Raw genomic sequence first — 23,459 nt, 5'->3', positions numbered from 1 at the left:
ATAAACAATACCTATACAAAGTTTCAGATTGATTTTCGTCACTGCGATACAATCTCCTTATCATCTATATTACTTTTCAGTATCTTATTAAATTTTTCAAACTTATCAAACGCAATACTAATGCCGATAAAATACTATTCATATTGTATAAACTAGAACACCATCATTGTACAATTATATAGTAATGAATCTGAGGTCAGTTATTCAAGCAATGAAGCTTCGGAATGCGTTGAGAATAAAGATGATACTCTTGGCAAAAAATATGTACGCGCTAGCTGAGTCGAAACGCGAGTAGGAGTGGGAGATAATGACCGGCAAAACCGGAATGTAGAAAGTGCATCGGCTGTATAGCAGATACTGTTCTTTGTCAGAACTTCGGTTCTGGAAGACAGGTTTCAGATGTAGTCTTAATTTTTATAGGCTGCGCGACGAAAACTACAAGTCTACAATACTCTGAAATAATATTAAGAGCGGCATCACAAATAAAATACTGTAAAATCGATTGAATGGCAGGTCGAAAAATAATACTATAAAATAAATCTTTGTAAAACTATTTCTTTTATGTCTCCAATGCAATTTTAAATATTAAATACTAACATTTCAATTTGTACGCAATGTGAATTCAAGAGGGCGTTTCCAAAAGTATTTCATTGACAATTATTGATCGAAATCTCTTCGCAAATGCATTGTTCCCACTTTATTATTTGGAGTCGTCTTGGTAGCTGAAGTCCGTGGAACTAGCAGCAGATTTCTTGCAGTATTGTACATCGATTTGTAAAAAAGTTAATTCTCCCAAACAAGTCATATTTTGTAACGTAGGATATCTATTATTGCACAGCCACTTTATCACCTATCAAATTGTCGTTTATTTGGTTGGATAAATATTATTACTTTAGCATTTTTTTATCTTTGCATCTTAGCATTTCGTGGCATAAATTTTTTGATTGCTTACAGACTAGACGAACATTAGCACACACGTCAATTTTGTTTCTCATTTTTATCTTCTGAGTATATCACATCTTACAATTCTAGATATTTGTCTATCATTTTAAGTCAAGGTGAAGATACTAATTTTAACATTGACATGCGACCAATTGTATAAGATATTGACCGCATACTGTTCACAAATCATCTTACATGGAAGTGACTAAAAATTTTACTCAACTGTCGACTATTAATTCAATTAGTGGCAAAGTTTTTAAATTTTCCGTCTCTTTCAAGCAAAATTGAAGAATAACGTAACGTGGCAGTTACTCATCTACTTCTGCCAGCTGATCATATGAACGACTTCACTGTTCAAGCAATCAATTTTATAAGGGAGGATTCACGTAGGACCACGTTCTACACCTGCGTCGGTATTTGTAGTAGAGGGCAGCGAAAATGGCAAGGATCAAAAGCACGATAAATACACTGGTAATGACTTCAGTTCCGGTCACGCTGCAGAATTCGCTTACGGTCATTTGGTAGAGCTTCCGCTTGGCTCCATCGCACCCGATCTCGTGAAAATCGTATTTGGCGAATGTCTCTTTCACGAAATCGAAGAATCGTCGAGTCTCACAGTCGCAGATCCATTGGTTGTCGTGGAACGTGATGTCGCGCAGAGAGTCGTTGCGGGCCAAGTACTCGATAACGTCCGAGTTGAGACGCGATATGTGGTTGCCGTGCAGTCTCAAGGACCGTAGCCTCGGTGAGAACATGTCGAGCGTCACATCGTTTACATTGCAATTGGACAGATCCAGGCTAGTAACGTTGGACGAGTAGGGTCGATCGGAGTATGTGGCAAGTTGTAAGTTGTTGCCGGTCATGTTGAGCTCGATCGACGAGTCGTGCTCGTTGTGAATCATTAGCGGCAGTCGCGTCAGATTTCTGCGGGAGCAGTCCACGGCCAAAACTCGCTTGGCGGTATACTCTAGACAGCGACAGGTGCCGTTGCAGGCATCATCGGCAGCGCTCGTTTCCACTACGCAACTCAGCTCTGCCGGGCGAAGTTTGAAAACGGGGAGGCCTTTCAATTCTGCGGGCGACGCACAGGAGATACCACCATAATACTCGTGGTCGTCGATGATTATTTTGCCGGCTTCACCCTCGTCCTGACCGGCCAGGTAACGAACGAAGTCTGTGAGCTCGCAATCGCAACGCAGAGGATTTTCGCGCAACGACATCGTCATTTTACCGGTCTCGTTCACATCGCGCGCACTCAATGCGAAAGACAACGCAGACATGTTTATCTTGGATATACGGTTATAGCTGAGATCGATGGTTTCGCTGTACCTCAGGATGCTCATCACGTCAGCCTACAAAGGATAAAGATGGTTGCTGAAGCTCACTCTAATTGTAAAACTTTAATATTTTCACATAATAATAAATTTACCAGAACAAGGGTTACTTACATCGATGTGGACGATTCTATTGTGACTTAAGTCGATACGTTTCAGTTTAACGCTAGAATCCAAATTTGATTGTTGAAAGATTTCGATGTCGAACGTCCTTGTTCCGTTTACATCGTTTATCGAGGGAGACACACTCTGATATTCTACTTTGTCCGAACTGTCGAAATTTAATTGGTTACGCGATAAATTCACGACTATCGCTGACTTCAAGTATCTGATGAGACGACTATCTATTCGAGTTAAATTATTGCCAGAGACATCGAAGTGTTTCAGTGACTGCAGTCCTTCCATATCGTTCCTGAAAATCAACATGAATTAATAATATCAAAGCTGAGTCTCTGAAAGTGTCTTACGAGTTTGACACTTACTCGCTCCATTGCGAGGGCAAAGACTCCAGGCGATTATTTCTGATTTCTAGATACTCAAGGCTTCTGGTGTCAGCAAATAGCTCGGCTGGTAGATTTCTTAATTTGTTCCCTTCGATGCTGACACGCGAAAGCTTGAAACAACCAATAAATAAGTCGGCGGGCAGACTTTCCACTTGACTGCCTTCCATGTAAACCGTCTCCAAATTACCGAGATTCTTGAAAAAGCCGTTGGGCACCGCCTTCAATTTGCCATCATTTTTGATCATGGCAAATATCGTGAGGCTCGCAGTTGTTTCGAGTAAGTTTTGTGGTAGCTCGTCGAAGAAATTGAGACTCAATGAGACGTCGGTTAGCCGGCCGAGTTGATGGAACAGACCGGACGGTAAGGTGTGCAGTCGATTGTTGTCAAGTCGCAACGTATGCAGATGCGTCAAGTTGTCAAAGGCGCTTGGCTCGATTTCATCGAGATCGTTTTGTCTAAGATCCAATATTTCTACATTGACTAGCCGGGCGAAATCGGCTCTGGCAATTTTTCGAAGCTTATTCTTGAACAACTGAAGCGTCACGATGTTCTTTGCCCAGTCTTCGAAGAAAGCCTCGGGAATTTGGACGACATCGCTACCGATGATGTCGAACTCATTTAAATCCGTCACATCGTAAAGTAGGTCGTAGCTTAGCGACATGTTGTCGTATCCGCCAGATAATTGCAGATGCGCTACGGAGAGATTTCGATAGTTATCCCTGGTTAGGGAAGAATAACGTCCCGCTATCGTGATGTGATCATTGACTGTAACGTTCATAATCCGAAGAATTTCCGGCAGATTCGCCGTTCTAGGAAAATTGCAGTCTATAAATCCCACGCTCGAGGCAAAGGGTAAATCGAGCTTTACGAGGGATTTGATCCAATCGTCCGTGTGACAAGTGATTCGCAAGTACGTATCGTTGTTCAGACATTTCACCTCGAAGGGGTAAGTTTCGAATCTGTGATCGTAGCATCCTGCACTGACGAGATTCGCCAAAGCTACGGCTGTTACGATGAAAATTTTGGCGAAGATGTATCGCATCTCAGACTCTATCATTTATCACGGCGAATTGCAATTGCACATTAATCTGAAAATAACAATTAAATAATGTTGAGATATTTGCGAATTAATTGGTTTAACGCACATAGTAAATCCGTTATACATGATGCGATCACTTCTTTTATTCGTTAATCTGAACAGTGTAAAAGCGAGCAACGAAAGGCTTCTTTCCACTCAAGTTTCAGCAAAGCAAATTAGGACTTTAAGAAGATTGGACAATTCGAAATTCGCCACGAGTAAAATGAACCAACTTTCTTTTTACCAACGCTTCGAACGCTTATAGCTGCATTGCTTTTTAAAGCATATCCAAGGATAATTTGCATTGATTGTTTTGCATGATCAGCGTGTTGCATCAATTACAAAACGTCGAATTTAGATGTGCATGTGTACCTCATGTTTTTAATGAGTTGAGGCTATGTTGTCGATCTCAGTGGCAAGTGCCGTGTTGTTGAAACTTGCGGTCTCACGGAGTAAAAACAAAAGAATTTATTTTTTAAGTTCGGAAATTACCTTGATGTCATTCATTGAGAAGGAATTGCCTCGGATGAATAGAGTTATCATTGGTAATACAAGTAATTGTTACTGATAGAATACATTTTTAGAATTGAAAAAAAATTGTTCAATTGTTGTTATTGCTTATCATTGAAAATTTTCATTTCATTGCGATAAAGAAATTTAAAGTGTCCAGTAATAACTTGATGAAAACACGCAAGCAATAGTAAATACACACGACACTTTCTATAGTAACGGTATCAGAAATCCGGCAACTGTTTTGTTGAAAGTATTTTATTTAGTTAAATTTAATGTAGATCAATGTTTTTTTTGTGAAAGCAACACAATGTCTTCGTAATCTCTTCATCTATTAGACCACCGACTCATTAGAAGTATAACTTATCAAAATTAGACGGCACTATCTTATACTTGCTCCAGCAAAAGAATTCATATACGTTACTTTCAACTTTCAATAACTAAACATCTCACTACTTATTAAAACAGTATCAATCGCAACTGGCTATTTAACATTTATATAAGCCTTTTTCTATTCCGTCCAACGAATACTATAAGTTTGCTTCCATTTCCAAATCACCGGGCATTTCTTAGCACGCGCAAGAGAATATCAGTAAAATTCTGCGAATAAAATGTAACTGTATGCGCTGCATGTTGTTTCCAAGAACCAAAATGAATATCACTCACCGAACACACTTTCTCGACAATACTGCAATACAGTGGTCGTGTTAAACTACAATAATATCGTTAATCAGTGATATATTAGCGAATCAGTCTCGAGTTAATCAAGTGACGGAGGTTTAAAAGACACTGAGAAAAAGAAGCATGCTCGTGAAAGCAGGTAGCTCACGACAGAATACGTACGAACCGGCTGAGAGTGCGCGAAAGTGGGAGCGAGAGATACCCGTTGGCAATATTGGGGCACGGAAAGTCAATTTTTTTTGTGAACGGCACGAACAATTCCGACATCTGAATCTTGAATGGCGCGATCTTGAAGTCTATTGTTAGCTTATATACCGGGAAAAAAAATACTATTCAGAAATGGAAATTATCGTTGCTAGATTTAGTTAAAGAAATGATAGACGAACGTTACTCTAGTATACTTAAAGATTTTTCGTGCCACCAGTAAAAACGACTTCAATGAAAAATCGTATCAGAGCTTATTTGTTACAGTCTGCAATAAGAAGGATAGGCTCGGATATTCGACCTGACTTTTTTTACGTACGTTCGTCTGAAAAGATTCAATTGATTTCAATGGGGGGTAAAATTAATTTCAAAACGCATATGTTTGTAGAATAGACAGGTTTTGTTACCAACTTTATCAAAGCATAGCTTTGCGAGTAATTGCAAGAAATTGTTACGTTGGCTTTTTCAATTGAAATTGTATTTTATCTGCAAACTTTAGATTAAATTCTTAGAAGTTGACGTTACATGGCAGAAGTAACGTAATACCGTATAATCTTTGTTTTGGTGGGAGAAAGTTAATGTCACTTATAAAAATGAAATAACTCGTTGCGACGCGCCTTACTATGATCGTTTGATGATTACTGCAACGAGAATGTTGAAACGCCGACGGGAATCACGCTGTGGCAGGGTTTATTGCTCTATCGTCATCCTTTATCTAGTCAAAATTCGAAGTCCATCTTCTTTTTTTCCGGAGTTTTTACTTAAAATTGAATTGAATTACAAAAGTACTGATAATACTTTTATCAAAAAATGTTAAGACACGTAAATGATAATTTTTGCTGACGTTTGAGCACTTGATTTGTCTTAAAATAATTTTTCAATATTGAAAGTATAAATTTTCAGTCATTAAATCAAGTCAAATTATTTTTTTCACAATTCAAAACAAAAAATGTTTTCGAAGACGTGGCTAAATAAATTATTATTGTATCTATCGCTCAGGTACGAGCGCAGCTTGGTGTCACATTTCAATGTAAGACGGTTAATTTTCATTAAATTTTTTAAATCAATTTTTATGAAGCATCGTCATTATTGACAGAACAAGACGCAAACAAACTGTATGGCTTCTTTGTGACTGCAGACAAACATCATAGTGGCAAAAGCGAATCTACATTTGTTGTAAATTTATTTAAGCAATTTATAACCCGGGAGAGACGGTTATTTTGCCGTATTTATAACTGAAGGACCTACAACAGACCTAGATTAAAAGCTTTGAAAAATCAATAAATAACAACATTTTGTTTCGATTGTGTTCAAGAAAATGTGAATTATGTAATTAATGTTTAAGCGTATGATTTTTTGCATTTTTCCCAAATGGCTTTTTCGTCAACAAATGCCTGATAACTTATGCGTTTTGATCGTATACATCGAAATGAGCATAATTGTAAGTCAAATTGACGGGTTGTTGCGGTTATCAATGGGGATAATATATGAAAAAGAATGAACGCTAAGAAGATTTTTTCATTATCAGATCCTTTTTTTTAGATAATCACAATATTTGCTTTCCTCATTTTAGAAGCTCGAAGGAATAATAGATATTAATGATTACGGAATTTCACCACGCAATCTAGGTGTTGATAATAGTTAAAGAATGGTATAATTAATCAGTGTCAGATCGTAACGATAATCTCAGTTGTCTATCATTCATTGTAATCAACTTGGGATGCAAAAATAATTATGTTAATTAATGCTTTATTTTTGTTGTGAACGTTTCGGAAACTATTCTCGAAGTTACTCTTATCCGGATCATACGACCGACGTATGTTGCATGTTTCAGATATAAAATCTTGAGAAAGACAAGATAGATGCAGTTTTTTTATATATATAGATAAACGTCCTCACGATTGTAAACTATGACTAAATGAATTGATCTGATACGAATTTTCCGTTTTCTTGTCGGACAAGCAACATATCGTCAGCTCAGACTTTTTTATATTTTCAAGCTGTTTATTGAAAAATAGTTAAAATACTTGTCACGAAAAGTAAAATAACTTGTATGTTTATCAGATTTCGTACTCATTGTATTTGAAAGGACCGGCAAATCCTAGCCAACGAAAAGTGGCAATTTACTTCTGTTACTTCTTTTTATTGGACAAATTTTGCTCGAATTCGATTGATTCATCAATATTATACAGTACGTCAAATACGTTTATAACCAATTCAATCAATGAATAAACCGGATTGGCTAATATATTTAAAAAATAATATTAAAAATATGAAATTTATAAGATCATTTTTTCAATTCATAAGATCATTTTTTCTGCAAAATATAGACGAATATTTGTTCACTACAATCAATTTTCGAGATTGCATTCGATCTTTAATTCGTATGCACGTCCTTGACAAATATTCGAGAATGACGAAATGCAAGTTAAAAATGTAGCAATGTGCACGTAACGTAGTCTTTGTTTATTTGTTTGTTTTTTTCTTTGCAAAAAAAGGTACAGTTTCACTTCGCCTTATTGAGAAGCCTCGCAGGTAAAAGTCCTTAAAGGCGATACGAGCACCGCTTCAATCGATTGTTGTACAAACGGTCGCGATGGATGTCGCGATTTTCACGAACGCATTGATCTCGGACGCGCGATCGATTATTATCCCGATCGACCCCTAATATTTTCATGCGCAATGCAAAGCAAATAGCATAGCGATTATATATAAATATATCAGTCGTGCACATATGTTGCATTTGACGAGGATCTGTTATTCTGTCCGGTCGATCGATCGTTTCCTTTTTCTCGTGTACGCTCCCGCTTTTTTTTCATTTCGGGTTGCAACGCGCACTTGGTCCACTTACGAAATAATTTCGGGTGTGTATGCACGAATGGGCGTCGGTATATAAAGTCTAAGTTTTGTTCGGAACTGCATCAGTCGCGCACTGCTTGCAAACAGTTCAACAGTTCATCAGTCCTAAAGCAGCTCCAACAGCAAGCATGGCTTTCAAAGTGAGTTTTCCTTGTTTTCACCGTCATAGTTTTCATTTTACTTAAACACGTTTTTCACTGACCTATAGAAATGTAGCTAAACGGTTAAACGGTACAAGCAATGATTGAACGATGTATAAAAATATTAATTCTGATAATAGTGAAAGATCAAATCTCTTATTATCTTCCTTTATTGAAAATTCTTAATAACAAGTTTCCAAAAATTTTCGGTCACTCAGAAATACTTATTCAGTTGATTGTCTCTCGAGTAACATTAACAAACCGCCTATGTCGTTCTATAGGTGGTCCTTCTGTCCGCTCTGGTGGTCGTCAGTGCCAGCGCTATCAGTCAACCACTGATATTATCTCCACAAACACCATTGTCTTACTACGCGAAACAAGCATCTTTGGAACTCCACGATATCGGCGATCACGAGAAAGACGATTACCACTACGATTCTCATCCTCGCTACCAGTTTTCCTACGACGTACACGACCGGCACACCGGTGACATAAAATCGCAGCACGAAGTTCGCGACGGCGACCGCGTCGAGGGCAGCTACTCTCTCATCGAACCCGACGGTAGCAGGCGCACCGTCAAATACACCGCCGACAAGCACATCGGTTTCAACGCTATCGTCCAGCGCGAACATGCTCATCAGCCAGCTTTCATCTCTAAATATCAGCCGACCCTGATTTCCAAATATCAACCAGCACTGATATCGAAATATCAGCCACATCTGATCTCCAACTATCAGCCTCTCGATTTTCACGGACGATCTTACTACTAGAAGAAATTTATATTAATATTCTTTGGCTCCACTGGGACGGTTGGTATCACGTCAGGGCTCCGTTGAGGGAAATTTACATCTTTCCAACCAGAACGTTTATTAAAGATAATTTTATATTTGATTTCTCGTTCAAAAATGAACTGATTCGCTTTTTAACAGTGGAAAATAACGAAACAAATTTTTTTAACGTCATTATTTTCACGATTTTGTCTCTAAGATATCACAACTCCTCATGTTTTTCTTCAATATCGTTTATATTAGTTCGATGACCAGTACTTTTCTCTTCATATATCAATTGAATAATAGTATAGGACAATATTATGGCTTTTGGAAAGAATCCATCATTCGTTATTAAAATTATTAGAAGCAAAATGAACGCGCAATCCTTGCCGATGTATAACGATTTAACTTTGACAATTTATCTCGCTTTATTTAGGTCGAAAACATATTTAATTTTATAGAATATGAAAGCTCGTGAAAAATATTATCTATGCAAATATTTTGGTTCGATTCTGTTGTAAAGCAAAATTGGGTGAAACCACTTAAATCAGAATGTTATGTAGATTTTACGTAAGATTAGTTACTGTAAATCATGTCCAACTTATCGTACTGATAAGGTTTTGCATTTCGTTAATTTTGTATAATACTATATATTGTAATTGAAGCTATACATACGATAAAAAGATATAACGATCGTCAAATCAATGCATTTATTTTTTAAAGTAATTTGATATTGTGAAAAAGAAAAATTAGCAGATTTGTAGAAGAGATTTGTCAAGTGTAGCTTCTCCACCGACCTACATTCATTTGCAACTTTCGTAAGGCGCTGCGGCGCAGCAGATTGTAATGCCACCCTTTCAATATCTCGCGTTAAAACTGCACTCAATCGCCTGCAAAATTCCTGATACTTCTATCCGTTTGACAAGTATTCCTTATCACCTACGTACTTGCACAATTGATGGGTATAAAACATTTCCGCGAGCGTCGCTCTACTCCTTTACTTCCATTCCATACAACCATCAGTACATGCGACTCTTTTCATCCTAATCTATTAGTCAGAGACTAATAGGGATGAGAAGCCAGTCTCCAAGTGTACCTGCATACAAGTAATATACTAACCATCAAGCATATCTTACCAATATTTCACATAAACTTTTACGCTAACATCCTCCAGTCTCGGCTAGACGATAGGCTGTGACTCAAAGAACCTATATGGTTGAACATGTGGTTCAGCAATCATAAAGCAGTCACTTCGTGTTAAAAAAGTCAGACAGAAAAGTCTAGCGAAAGTCTGGCCTTGGCCAAAATGTCAAATATTATTCATTATCAACTTATTTGTAATTTTGAAAAGTTTGGCTTGTTTTTCTCAGACAATTATTTATTTAATAGAGACTGGCACAAATTATTTATTAATTATTAAATTTGAATGAAATTTAAAAAAATATGGTGCATGGTACGAATTATCAATTCGTTCATTAGTATGATTTTATTTTTAAGTCGTGATGAATTAAAGAGTAAATATTTGTTTTGTATGTCCCAAGCAAAAAAATGTTGTTACTTAGAACAAAATAGATTAAGATTGAGTGCACTATACGGAAACAAAGACATTTTTGCAATGGGATTGTTAACATTTTGTTTTGAATAATTTAATTTAACACTGTTAAATATCAATTTCAGACACAAAATTCATATATTTTTTAAATTGAACCAGAAGAGCCTTATCATAGATTCACTATATTATAATCGTCAACGAAAAACAAAATCAAGCGTTGTGTCTTATAGATTTAATAATAGCACGCAAATTGGAGAAAGGAACTACATATCAAAATATGTCAGTAAGAATGCTTGAAAAATTGTTTCGAATGTAATGAGAATGAAAATGTGTGCGTGCGTGACACTGTAACAACCGGTGAAAAAAGACTGTTGCCAGAAGTCTGTCAGACTACTTTTTACGTGTGACCACACGTGACAGGTTTCATATAAGTAATTACCACTTTAAAAAAAAATAATACTAACATTGTTGGCTTCGCTGTTAGCATGCGAGACGTTGGGTGTCTCTTAATTTTGGCACTTCAGTAGTATCGCGACACTCTAGACTGCTCAAATTTCTCAATTTTTGACTCAAGCAATCGATGTGCTTAGTGATGTCAGCTATTTGAACGTCTTGGTCTTGAATTCTTTTTGCGCAACGTTGTAGCTTCAAATTTTGGCTTTTCATTTTTTTCGCGTGCTCCTGCAGCATCAAATCCTGATTTTGAATGTTATTGATGTACCCTTGCATATTTTTATCAAAATTGTTAATTTTTTCAACGTATTCTTGCATTTTCAAACGCTGACGTTTCATTTTGAAAGACTGCCTTTTCATCTTCCACCTGACTTCGCTGAATTGTTCTTTCATCAAGATTGCGTTCTTTTGGTTTGCCCTCAAGCGATTGTTGATTTTTTTAAAGGTCCGATTCAGCTGCTGCGGATTAAAATTAGCTGGTAGAGACAAGATTATTCGTGAGTTCGATGAGGAATCATCGTTAGATAGTTCTAAGCTTTCGAAGGAATCGGCTTGATGGAGACATTGCTCGATATCTCGAGTTATTTCTTCCCTGAAATGTTCTATTGCCATACTACTTATGTCCAGAAATTCTTGAAGTATTTCATTGTAGTAAGGTATTATTTTGACAGCTTTGAGGCAACGCAATACTCTAAAAGCTTCATCGATCACCTGTAATTATAATAATTATTTTATTAATTGAACAAAATATGTTTAAGGTTCGCTTAACTTACTTTTCCAGGAATGAAACAGCCTAAATTTAAATCCATGTAGTCTTTGTACGTGTGGGACAAGACGGAAATCTTAGCTTTCATGTGAACTAATATGTTGTAATGAGGCTTCAATGGGTGATTTATTTTTTCCGATTCCCGACGGGGCAACTGATTTTTCACTGTATTCAGTTGCTCGATACAACACTTTTCCATCAATTTTAGCCCTCGATTCAGTTGCACTTTACATGCGTTGTCGAATGCTTTACATACCTAAAACACGCCGAAAAATAATTCCAAGGTAAGTTGCACTAATATAAAAATGTATGAACCAGAAAAATCTTACCAATCTGTTTTTAGAAATCTCATCGTACGGTAAATAAAACAATATTTTATCCAAAACAATATCTGGAAGATTCAATAATTGTAACGGCGCAGCTTCTTTTCCCATTTTTATTAAAATTTACTATTGCACCTACGTACTGTATTAATAAAAAAATATATAATTAACGCTGTGTACAATAGCGACGAAAAGTTGTTTTGTCGTTTTTCTTAATTTTCTTCAAAGTTTTTATTGACTACAATAGTGTCAGTTGTAATCAAATTTAACAATTTACGCAGTAACAATTGCATTAACACTATACATAAGAACGAATTAGTCGAATAGATGAAAAACGCAGTATGTATAAAGCAATCAAATCGCAAAATCACCAGACTAGTAACAAATTCCTAGGTATAGTCGCACCACTCGGTCCGAATTTCATTCCGTCTAGCAGAAGATATATTAGTTCTAATTCCCCTCAAAACCTCACTATCTTTATCAATACAAACGGTCATGCAAAATGTATATTGGTATAAATGAGTAACCACCGCTGCAAAAATTTTTCACTAAAATGCCGCATCAATGACCTTGATCAAGAAATACATTGATCTGTCAAGGTAAGCCGAAAATTTTGTTGCATCATAAGAATCGCGCGCTCACGCGACAAGACTGACATCGCGTTCGATTTCTTTTTAGGATAGGTATGCAGTTGCGCGAAAAAGCCAACATGTGATTAAATCAACAAGAGATCGTTAATAAGCTAGTAATCAATTAACTTACATACAAAGAAAGAACGCGGGCAGCGAAAACGAGGAATGAGCGACATAAATTACCCTGACTATTCCCGAGGAATGTCGTGGGAAGGTGCAGCAGTGGGTGGCTACCCAACAGTTTACCGCGGCCGCGAGGTTATAAGACCACTCGACATACCAAATATTCATCCCCTCGTTGACGACAGTCCAACTAACGACAACGGTAAAGACACTGTGCAATCGTCCGCCTATTTTTTTTATTGTACTTCGTGCTCACTGTCAAGGTTGTGCTGCTTTTTTTACAGATCAGGTGGTCAAACAATATATAGGACGTGGATGCGGACTTGCCAGTTTAATTACAGAGAATCTTTTGATACATCCATTCATTGTACTGAGGAGGCAATGCCAAGTCAAACCTATTTCTAAAAAGTACCATGTTGTACCCTTTACTCTTATACCTATCATGATACGTCTGCATCAGACGCAAGGTTTGACTACACTATGGAAAGGCATCGGGTCTGTTTTACTAGTTAGAGGTTTGACATTGGCTGTGGAAGATTTGATTTCAAAAATTACACCATGGCCAAAGTAAGTATACCTTTATGTAGATGAATAATTCATTTCACAAACAATGTGGAACTTGAATTGTTATTGTTATTTTTGGTTTTTACAGAGAGATAACTCATTTATCATTCAAGCAGCTTGGCCAGCATATCCTTTTGAAATGTGTTTCTATCGGAATAGTTACACCATTTTACTCTGCATCGCTGGTTGAAACTGTACAGTCAGAGGTAGCCTCTGAAAGACCTGGTGTTTTGGATGTATTCAGAGATGGAGTAATTAGATTACTTGAAGTAGGAACTAAAGGACGACTTATTCCAATTTATGCATTGCTGCCACCAACAATTGCCTGTGGTGTTGTTAAATACCTTTTTACTATTTCTGTAAAAACTATTGCGAGTCATGTTATGAGGACTAGACATAAGTATACTCAAGAATCAAGGGTAAATTTTTTACATTTTTTAAATTTTGTCATACTTTCATTAATAGATGTAACAATCATTTTTACAATTTGTTCCAGGGAGCGTATAGTAGAGACTTTTTGTCAGAATCTGCAGTGCAAGACATTGAGTTGCAATCAATATTGATTTCTATGTGTGCAGCTGATATCCTATTTTATCCTTTTGAAACTATCATTCAAAGGTTACATCTTCAAGGCACTCGTACTATAATAGATAATTTGGATACAGGAAGAAGTGTGACAGCTTTATTGACAGATTATAGTGGCGCTGTTGATTGTTACCATACCATTATTGAAACAGAAGGTATTCTTGGTCTGTACAAAGGTTTTGGAGCTCTTATGATGCAGTTTGCTATTCATATTATGGTTCTGAAGACAACAAAGTGGGTTCTTACAGAGATTGTAGAAGCAACAATGTTAAAACCGAACCCAAAGCCAATAAAGCCTCCGCCAAGTTCTTACTATAATGAAATTTAAATAAGATTTTTTTGACTTGAACTAATGGAATTTTTGTTAAATGATTTATACTACAAATAGTGTAAAAGCTTTACGATTTTTTTTTATCTTACAGAAGAATATTGTTAAGAAACGATGTCGTTTTTATGAGAGTGTTTCAGAGAATGTATTCTTTCTTATCTTAAAAATCTGTAAATATTTATGAAAAAAAAAATTCTTGGCTGGTGATGACATTTATGTAAATAGAAATCAATTTTATTGATATCCAAGTTGCTAGTCGAAAATTGTCTTAACGATATTTATAATGTGTGAGGATTACCGATCTTTGTAAAGTTTATTAATGATATTGATTAATAAACTTAATAACAAAGAATAAATAATGTAATACTAAAACAAACAATTTGTTTTTAATTTTTAATAATCGTTTATAATAACTTATTTGACGCAAAAATAAGATTTACATATTTATCCACAAGTTCAAGAGTGAACTAAGTTGTTGATATTTTTCAACAAAAAATTAAAGGACAAAAACATAAATAAATTTTTTTAAACATTTATTATAAATATAAGTATTTATTTATACAATGTAAATCAGCTATTGTATTTTAAAAGATTTTCAATCTTAAAAACAGGATTTGAAAGCCAAACGTATATTTTCGAACCATATGTAAATGTTAAAAAAAATGCTGAATGTGAATTTACTACAGAATTGAATTTTGGATCATTATGCATATATAGTATACTCGCATAGTATCTTTGTAACTTTTATATGCATCGTGCCTTCGCGAAATCAGCATTAGCATGAACTTTTTAATTTTACTTATTTTTTCCAAGTATTTTTGAATGTAACGTTGCCGTTAATTCGTTATATACTTATCTATCACTATATACAATATATTACAAATAATCTTCATCTATCTATGAGGGAGAGTCGCATAAAAATAATTTATACTCTCCATTTGTAATGTTAAGTCAGATTACGATGAATCTCTGTATATACTCATAAAACAACATTGATCAAATATATTCTTTTTTATATCGTAATGATACAATTCGGTCTACTTTCAATTTTTCGAAATTGATAGGGAACTTCGGAATACAATTTATGTATTCGTAACATTCCAATTGTATATACTATTTCGTTTCCGAAAAGAAGAAGAAGAAAACGAAGAAAAGCTCGAGCACCATACACAGATACACGCGTAGACGACACACAGTCATGCATTCTCTCAGGTGAGTCAATGAAATATTGCCAAGGAAAAATAAGAATTAGAAGTCGATGCGATCAGCAGCGAGCAGGCGTTTCCCTGCGCTTAATTTTTTGTTAATTGTTTACTTGTTGCGCTTGCTGAAGCTCTTCTTCCGTGGAGGAGGTAGTTTCTCGACGCACGTACTCCGGTTTATCCACACCACGAACACAGCCTTCGGTCACGTGAACCGTTATTACATCGCTACCTGGCACGTCGAACATTGGATCCAGTAACAGAGATTCCATTATCGCTCGCAAACCTCGCGCCCCAGTTTTTCGCTCCATTGCCAACGATGCTATGGCGTTTAATGCGTCTGGTGTAAATGTAAGCTCGACCTACAAAAAATCGTTTTTTGAAATTAGCCCAACAAGTTTTATAAATACTATAAATAGCTGTTTCTAGTCGAAATATGTTATTAACTATTCAAATTGGAATGTTTTAGAGATCATTTAATCACATCTCGTGTATTTGAATTTGATTTATAAAAATTATTATCGTATTCAACTTAACGAGTACTCTCTTCCCTACATATGTGATTGTAATATTTCCGCATGTCATTTGTTGTATTATCTGTAACTTTTTTCTCGCATAAACATTGCGCGACATTTGATAGATTATGTATAATTGAAGAATTTTTAATCAAACGGTAATGGATAGTGGTCAAGGTGGTTTGATTATTATAAGCGATTTATAGAATATAAACTTGTGCTTATCTCAAGTTTTTTTAATAAAATAATTGTCATTCATTTTAAAAATTAGAAATAGTTTTATCGCATTCTTACTGATAATATGAAATTATAATAATGACGTAACAGCGATTATTCGTATGCGCGATAAAATAGTGCGAATAATAAGTTTTTTTACGAGGAATAAAAATGAACGATTAGAATTTTAAATTTAACACAAAGCACGACACATTCGAACACTTTGTACATTGATTTTCATTTAACAAACAAAGAGAATAACACATATTATGCAAAACTCACTTTGTCCATGGAGAACAGCATTTGATACTGGGGAACCATGGCATTTTTAGGCTCAGTAAGAATCCTCACGAGCATCTCCTTGTCAAGAGTATGGAAGGGTACGAGTACGGGGAATCTACCGACGAACTCAGGAATCATACCAAAATCTATAAGATCTCTCGCTTCAACTTGCCGTAGTAGCCTGTCTTTCTCTTTATTGTCGTCTTCTGCCGAAGGTGACATGTTTGCAACATCAGCGAGACTGGCAGCTCTTCGACCTGGACTTTCAGAAGCGGGGGTAGCACCGAAACCGAGATACTTTTCGTTTTTTCTCCTCGACACTAATCGGTCTAAACCGTTGTATGCGCCCGATGCCACGAATAAGATATTTGTTGTGTCCACTTGCAGAGTATCACCTCGCAACTTCCTCGAGCTATTTCTCTCGGGTACGTTGACTATAGTGCCTTCAAGCATTTTCAACATTCCCTGTTGTACACCTTCACCACCGACGTCTCGAAGCTGGTGAATTCCCGGTACAGCTCCGATTTTGTCGACCTCGTCGAGGAATACAATTCCCATTTGCGCTCTGTCGACGACGTAATTGGCATCTTGAAGTAGCTTTGCTATCACACTCTCGATGTCCTCGCCAACGTAACCGGCTTGCGTGAGTGTGGTACAATCACAGATGGCGAACGGGACGTCGAGACATTGAGCTATGGTTTGAGCTAACAGCGTTTTTCCTGAGCCAGTGGGTCCCAACAGAAGGATATTACTCTTTTCTAATTTCAATTGATGATGTTTACTATCCAGAATATCCGAGCCCGGCACCGATTGCGAGTTTGCTGGTGGTTTTTGTTGCTGTTGCTGTTCATTCGCTGGAGGAACATGTTGAAAGCCTACACCCAGGGAATTGCCAATACTTGAAATATGTAAAAGATCTGAAAGAGAATAAAGGATATAGCTGTGCTTTTGTATTAGCTTCTGGTAATTTACAAGTGAAAATTTAGAAAATGCATAAAGAAAAAGAAACAAAACATGGAATAGCACTGTGTAGTGACTCAATTCTTATTTACGTGGTTTGAGACCTCTGTGAGTAAATGGGTGATTGAGCTCTTGATTTGCAGCTGGAGTTGCATTGTTTTGCACAGGATTTTGAAGTGGAAGGTTGTTGTAGATTCTCTTATAGTGATTGTATACAGCAACACTAAGGACTTTCTTTGCATATTCTTGTCCAACTACGTGCTTATTCAAATACTCATAAATCTAAAAAATAGAAAGATGTAGATATACATAATGGATTTACTAGATCATAAATTATGTCATAAAAACATACTTTTTTAGGAGGAGGAGGTGGTTTCCGGTAGAATCCTTGCTTAGGATCTTCCGGTCTTAGTGCTTCCTTGAGACTTCTTTTGGAATCAATCTCAGATAGGACAACAAAGAAGTGATGACATTTTTCACATTTCACGAACCTGGTTGAAGCTAATTATTCACCAGACACATTGTGTTATGTAAATGAGCTACCTTTGAATGTCACAAAAATATAGTTCATTGACTTACAGACGAATGTTTCAACATGCGTACATGGATCACCACACTTTGGACAAATAAGATTATTTTTCTTATCTCCACCACCACTTGTTGTCCCACCTGCAGTGGTGTTGACTCCAGATCCATCATGGGAAGGTGGTATTGGCTCTGTTGGAGCTTTTGCCAAAATTCCAGTAGTTGTTAGGGTCCGAGAAGCCACTACTCTGATTATTTTATGCACTACAATGATATACATCACTTGGTTTTTTTAAAAAGTTATTTACTGTTATATTTCTCAACAGTTAAAAATAAAAATGTATAGACCGTGAATAAGGAAAACAAGTTGGATGTATTATTAGATAAAAGTTGATATATTCAATTTGTTATTAATAATTTAATAGCCATCTGTTACTTACCATGATTAGACACATGATTAGAGGACGCTAATCGGCTGACGCCGATTAAACAACAGCGTACGGAGCTCATTCTAGGTTGATGTGCAGCTAACTCAAATATTTACAGAAGAGAATTGGTAAAAAAAGGTGTAAAGTTCTAGTAGCTCTCTCAAAATTTGGCTCTGCAAACGAAACGTATACAATATTTCCAAGGTCAAGCAGCAATTTACATTTATTGAGCGCATACATAAATACAGATGCATACGCAGGCACACACACACGCGCGCTCGTCAACGGTTAAATTTCGCAACGATGCATTTACGCGCGATGTTTTATCGAAAATGTAATTCGTGCAGCAAAAACACAGAGAAATATTCAATTTCGTCTGTCGTCGTAAATTGGCAAACGTATCGCGAATAAGCAATATAATTTTCGCGCGAGGTTAGGCGCGAAGAATTAATCCGCGAGCACGAAAAAAACATCTTTACTTGAGAGCTGGTTGATTGAGCGCAAGCGTAAGAGTATTTTTAAATGGATAATCGCGGCGCAATTCAAGCATGCATCTTCCGTGTATTGTTTATATATCCGTGTTTATGATAAAAGTGCGCCACAATGGCGATTCCCTCCTATTGACTGCTGACCCGCGCTTTACGTGTTTTAATTTTTTTATCTGCTGTGGAACAACACTTCTTCCTCGTATTAAACGAACACTTAACAGTAAATTTTAGAAAAGCACTGTTTGGAATTTTTCAAAATTTTATAAAGAATAGAAAAACTTTGTGAATAACTGACACATCAAAATGGTTGGAAACAAATATCGCGAGTGAGTTTCCAAAAAAACACGCATTTCACTCACTGTATTACCTGCACGACGACGATGCTCCACTTGGCTCGGACACGTAAACATACGTGTGGCACGCGCGCTCGAGCGAACAAAGAGCAACAATGTACTTATAAAAATATCTACAAATAATAATAAATGAGCTTGTGTGTTTGGAGTGTGGGTCGGACCCCTATTGCGCGACCAACTACCTCCTACTCGATTCTCCTGCTCACTCTTTTTCTCTCAGCTGGGCAGCTACCGAATGATCTGCCACCTACGTGCAGTGACAATGACTTTTTTAATCGGAACTACCAACTACCAATATCACCTGACTTATCTCTATCAGTTTATTACTTCGTACTTGATCCAATACCTTGTTTCAAATCATGTTGCACCTCGTTGTGTGCACTTAGTGACGTTTAATTATATAGCCAATCATTTTTTCACCTACGACGTGTTTTTTTACACTTCGAAAATTAAATTGTTTTGGTAGTTCTGCTTGCTGCACTGCGCAGTACGAAAACTGCGCACGAGCAAAGACACGTGTTATATCGCGTTGTCTGCAAGTGTCGAAAAAGCATCAGCATTCTCGATCCTGCAGTAATTACAAAGTATACATTTTGATTAGTTATTTCTCAGAGTCTATAGTATCGGTTCAATAATGAGTAAAATTGAAATTAATAAGGAGGTATGTTTTGCATGTGCCATTTCATTCATCGATATTTATTAACATTGATTTTGTTCGATTCTATGTATTTGAGGTTACATTACAGATAATTTAATATTCAAAAAAAGTACTTACAGTACTTGTCTTTTTCAATATCTATATCAAAGTATGATTCTTAAATTAAAATGACTAACTTTGTATCTTGGACTGTATTTACCAATCAGTCAATGATTAATAAACATGCTTATACACTTGTTTATTTTTACTTGTGGCACTAGCTCAATGCAATAAAAGTATATATTGTTTCAGATTGTACTCCTTCGAAAAAGTGTAGAACAAGCTAAAGTTCATGTCATCAAGAAGCACACAAGGGAAATCATGAAATTAAGAAATTACAAAGGTCCTGAAAGTCAAAAGAACAAGAGATTACGAAAAGCAGGCAGAAGAGCTGCTGAAATTTTGGCAATTAAAAATGTAAAAAATGATGAAATAACAAAATATGTTTTAACGCATCCTTTAAACTTGAAACAAGTGTTAAATGACAGGCAGTCGCAATTGTTGACACGAATAATGGCAAGAATAGCAAATCACAAGACATTCAGTCAGAAAATTGATGACTTAAAAAAGAAATACCCTAATTACATACAATTTTTAGAACCAGGCAGGAAGAAAAAAGCAATAATAGAATGGAAAGAGAAGAAAAAGTTGAAAAAGAAGGAAGCTAATCTAGAAAGTTTTGACCAATTGTCAGAAAATGAAGAATCAGAAGATTTTAGTGAAGAGGAAATTAGCGAAAGTAAAGAAAGCGATGCTGAATCAAGTAGTGAATCTGTTTTAAATAAAACAGAACAATTACAAAACGAAATCAAAGACAGTAAAAAAGAGAAGAATTTCGATAAAAAAATATTTATAACTGATATTAAAAAGATAGTTAAAAATAATAAAAATGTTGTAAAAAACCTTGAAAAAGAGAAAACTGAAAATGTATCTACAAATAACGTTGGAAAGAAAGCTAAAACTATTGAGAAAGTTGTAGAAGGGTCTGATATAACAGGAACTTTACAAATTAGCAAATCAGAAAAAGCGCAAAAGCGCAAAAAGGAAGCTAGTGAAACAAAACAAGATATTCCAAGTCCCAAAAAAACGAAAAAGAAGAAAAAGACTGACATTACCAAAGTAATAAGTAAGCAAGCAGTTGTCAAGAAGTTTACGGAAATTTTGAAAGAGGACAAATGCAGTGTAGATAAAGAAGAAATCGATAAAGAGGCGGCTGAACCGAGTATACAGGTAGAAAAAGAAGAAGATCCCTTCTTTGTCACCGGTGACGGTCGATCAAATTATTTCAGCGTAGCTCTAATAAAAACTAAATCAGATAATCAACGGAATGATTACGATGAGGATGAGGATGGTAGTTATGGAAGTAGACTCAACAAACAGAAATTATCGCGACAGGACAAGTATTTCAACAAATTACCAAAGTTCAAGAATGGCAACTCTGAAAAAGCAAACACACGGTGGGACGGCCCAAAGAGAAATGGCAAGACGTACGACAAAGAAAAGCCCGGAAGGAACGCGAACTTCAGCAAATTGAATGACAAGCAGAGGGACAAATCAAAGCCATTCAGGAAGCAGTCAAAGGGCGGCATTGAAAGTACCAGCAATGAAATTTTGCATCCGTCATGGGAAGCCAAAAAGAAGCAGCAGGAAGCGCTCAAAAAAGGATTTCAGGGGAAGAAAATTGTATTCGGTGACGATGACGTATAAGATATACTTACTTCCGGGAAAATCACTTTTGAACAATACATATCGCTGGTCGGTTGAAGTGTAATAGGGTTATTTTTTGATACAGTACAATCTACTTTAAATACTCTTTTTTTTAATAAAGAAATTTAAATTGAAGTAATCTACGAAATGTTTATTAAAACCACTACAAATCAATACTTTTATTGAAAGTAAAATTCGATTCCGCTTTAAGTGAATAACTATTTTTTTAAAACAATCACTTTTTCGATTGGAAAAGTTGTTAATTTTTACCATTAATATTAGCAGTCACTTGTAGACACTTATTTCATTCTCACCTGACATATATGAATATAAACTTTTTGTACAGCACTGCTTAAATAAATAAGCTTACAAATAAAGATTGTGTACATTTTATTTTGATGTTAACAATTAATACAAAGAACGTCAACAAATGATCTTGCATTTCCGTGTAAAAAAAGCACCAGTTTGCTCTATCTGTCCCTTATTGTGTAACGAGAAGGGGGGGGGGACAACAAGACACTGTACAAAACAAGGAAATGGAAGAAGGAAGGAAGGAAGGAAAGAAAAAGAAGGAAGAAAGGAAGGAAAGAAAAAGAAGGAAGGAGGAAGAAGACATTTTCCTCCGATTCTGTCTGAATAAAAAAAAATAGACAATGGGCCGAGGAAGAAGAAGAAAAAGCGGAAGTGCGGAAGCAGTTGTTGTCGCCGAGGGATGGAAATCTGGTAATTATTTCTTTTTGGACAAGGTCCTCTGCTTCTCAGCGTGAGTGACGAGTTGCGAGTCGAGCGGAAGTCCCTTCCTTCTGCGCACAGCATCCATGTAGCGCTTGGCCCGGTTTCCGCTGTCGGCCTTCTCGCCGAAGTGCAGGTACTCCTCCTCGGTCGAGGGCACCCAGTAAGGATCCTGCTCGATCACCTGCAGCACGGAGAAACCAACAAGAGAGAAGCGTGAGAACCAAAACTCGGCACAACCAGCGACATGTGCAAGCTGCACATGTGCTGCTGCAGCGCGTTGGGGGAGGAGGCTTCGCGAGCACACACGGACCTATGCGTGCATCAAACCCTCTACAGGCAGCAGCGCACGCGGCTGCCGCTGCTCGCTGCCTTTAAATTGATTCTTTACGGCTCGCGCGCGCTTACGTTTTTGTTTGGGCTTCTTCTCATTCTTCATCCTTTTTCTCTTCTCGGGTGTGGTTTTCAGTGGTTTTTGGAGGTGTCGTCGTATTCAGATTTTTACTCTCCCTTCTCGACAAAGATTGATTCGAATTTCAGACGAGCCTAATTGCTTTTTAATGTTGCGCGATTTTCGGATTATACTTTCCCTTTTTTCCTTTAACAAAGAAGGTAATTTAATACTTTTCTTTTCGTTTTAAGATTGTTTGTCACGCTGGTTCTGACTCGAGGTGACCTATTTATTCCTGAACAATAAATATGTAAATTGTTTGTAAATCGATACGGAGATAAACTTTATTCATTTTTCTATTGTAAATACTTTTATTCGTGTAAAAACTATATAAATCATTGTAATCTTCTTAAATCTTTTACTTTTTCGATATTTATTCACGTCAATCCCAACCTAGAAATACAAATCAAAATTCACAAATTTTAGCCATTAAAATGTACTCTTATCCAATGTAGCTTGAAATTTTAAATAAAAATAAAAACATTTCGATGCTAGAGTTTTTCATTATAAATCTCAACGATATTTTTAAAACTAACTCATTCGGCACATCGAAAT

General features: G+C 36.4%; 6 protein-coding genes across 8 annotated transcripts; 3 read left to right on the top strand and 3 right to left on the bottom strand.

Annotated features, from left to right (window-relative positions):
• Window positions 1–464: 464 nt before the first annotated feature.
• LOC131672804 (protein toll-like) lies at window positions 465–5,142 on the bottom strand. Of its 2 annotated transcripts, none has more exons than XM_058950275.1 (4): window positions 5,035–5,142; window positions 2,759–3,868; window positions 2,391–2,688; window positions 465–2,294 (listed from the first exon to the last, which is right to left on the bottom strand). In XM_058950275.1, the coding sequence occupies exons 2-4, from the start codon at window positions 3,835–3,837 to the stop codon at window positions 1,311–1,313; spliced, it is 2,361 nt and encodes a 786-aa protein (XP_058806258.1). In that variant the 5' UTR covers window positions 3,838–3,868; window positions 5,035–5,142; the 3' UTR covers window positions 465–1,310. The 2 variants fall into 2 exon arrangements, with proteins under 2 accessions (XP_058806258.1, XP_058806259.1); XM_058950276.1 differs by lacking the exon at window positions 5,035–5,142 and adding an exon at window positions 4,231–4,318.
• Window positions 5,143–8,077: 2,935 nt separating this feature from the next.
• LOC131672799 (larval cuticle protein A3A-like) lies at window positions 8,078–10,056 on the top strand. Its single transcript, XM_058950270.1, has 2 exons — window positions 8,078–8,252; window positions 8,534–10,056. The coding sequence occupies exons 1-2, from the start codon at window positions 8,241–8,243 to the stop codon at window positions 9,020–9,022; spliced, it is 501 nt and encodes a 166-aa protein (XP_058806253.1). The 5' UTR covers window positions 8,078–8,240; the 3' UTR covers window positions 9,023–10,056.
• A 757-nt stretch (window positions 10,057–10,813) lies between these two features.
• Window positions 10,814–11,968, bottom strand: LOC131672798 (F-box only protein 28-like). Its single transcript, XM_058950269.1, has 2 exons — window positions 11,801–11,968; window positions 10,814–11,738 (listed from the first exon to the last, which is right to left on the bottom strand). The coding sequence occupies exons 1-2, from the start codon at window positions 11,879–11,881 to the stop codon at window positions 11,055–11,057; spliced, it is 765 nt and encodes a 254-aa protein (XP_058806252.1). The 5' UTR covers window positions 11,882–11,968; the 3' UTR covers window positions 10,814–11,054.
• A 258-nt stretch (window positions 11,969–12,226) lies between these two features.
• Window positions 12,227–14,639, top strand: LOC131672797 (mitochondrial outer membrane protein SLC25A46-like). Its single transcript, XM_058950268.1, has 5 exons — window positions 12,227–12,715; window positions 12,795–13,073; window positions 13,156–13,438; window positions 13,524–13,854; window positions 13,932–14,639. Exons 2-5 carry the CDS (start codon window positions 12,914–12,916, stop codon window positions 14,346–14,348), a joined length of 1,191 nt encoding a protein of 396 aa, XP_058806251.1. The 5' UTR covers window positions 12,227–12,715; window positions 12,795–12,913; the 3' UTR covers window positions 14,349–14,639.
• Window positions 14,640–14,770: 131 nt separating this feature from the next.
• LOC131672795 (ATP-dependent Clp protease ATP-binding subunit clpX-like, mitochondrial) lies at window positions 14,771–19,548 on the bottom strand. Of its 2 annotated transcripts, none has more exons than XM_058950265.1 (7): window positions 19,332–19,548; window positions 18,489–18,649; window positions 18,103–18,312; window positions 17,876–18,024; window positions 17,616–17,805; window positions 16,564–17,480; window positions 14,771–15,912 (listed from the first exon to the last, which is right to left on the bottom strand). In XM_058950265.1, exons 2-7 carry the CDS (start codon window positions 18,556–18,558, stop codon window positions 15,652–15,654), a joined length of 1,797 nt encoding a protein of 598 aa, XP_058806248.1. In that variant the 5' UTR covers window positions 18,559–18,649; window positions 19,332–19,548; the 3' UTR covers window positions 14,771–15,651. The 2 variants fall into 2 exon arrangements, with proteins under 2 accessions (XP_058806248.1, XP_058806249.1); XM_058950266.1 differs by having other exon boundaries at window positions 17,628–17,805; window positions 19,332–19,547.
• A 126-nt stretch (window positions 19,549–19,674) lies between these two features.
• Window positions 19,675–23,193, top strand: LOC131672796 (serum response factor-binding protein 1). The gene is made up of 2 exons (XM_058950267.1): window positions 19,675–19,978; window positions 20,267–23,193. Exons 1-2 carry the CDS (start codon window positions 19,952–19,954, stop codon window positions 21,719–21,721), a joined length of 1,482 nt encoding a protein of 493 aa, XP_058806250.1. The 5' UTR covers window positions 19,675–19,951; the 3' UTR covers window positions 21,722–23,193.
• Window positions 23,194–23,459: the final 266 nt, after the last annotated feature.

The sequence above is a fragment of the Phymastichus coffea genome, unplaced genomic scaffold (genome assembly GCF_024137745.1).
Source record: "Phymastichus coffea isolate CEN01 unplaced genomic scaffold, Cenicafe_Pcof_1.1 PCOF00159, whole genome shotgun sequence".
NCBI classification, from domain to species: domain Eukaryota; kingdom Metazoa; phylum Arthropoda; class Insecta; order Hymenoptera; family Eulophidae; genus Phymastichus; species Phymastichus coffea.
The sequence above is the reverse complement of the archived record's forward strand: the minus strand, read 5'-3'. Positions and strand labels throughout refer to the sequence as shown.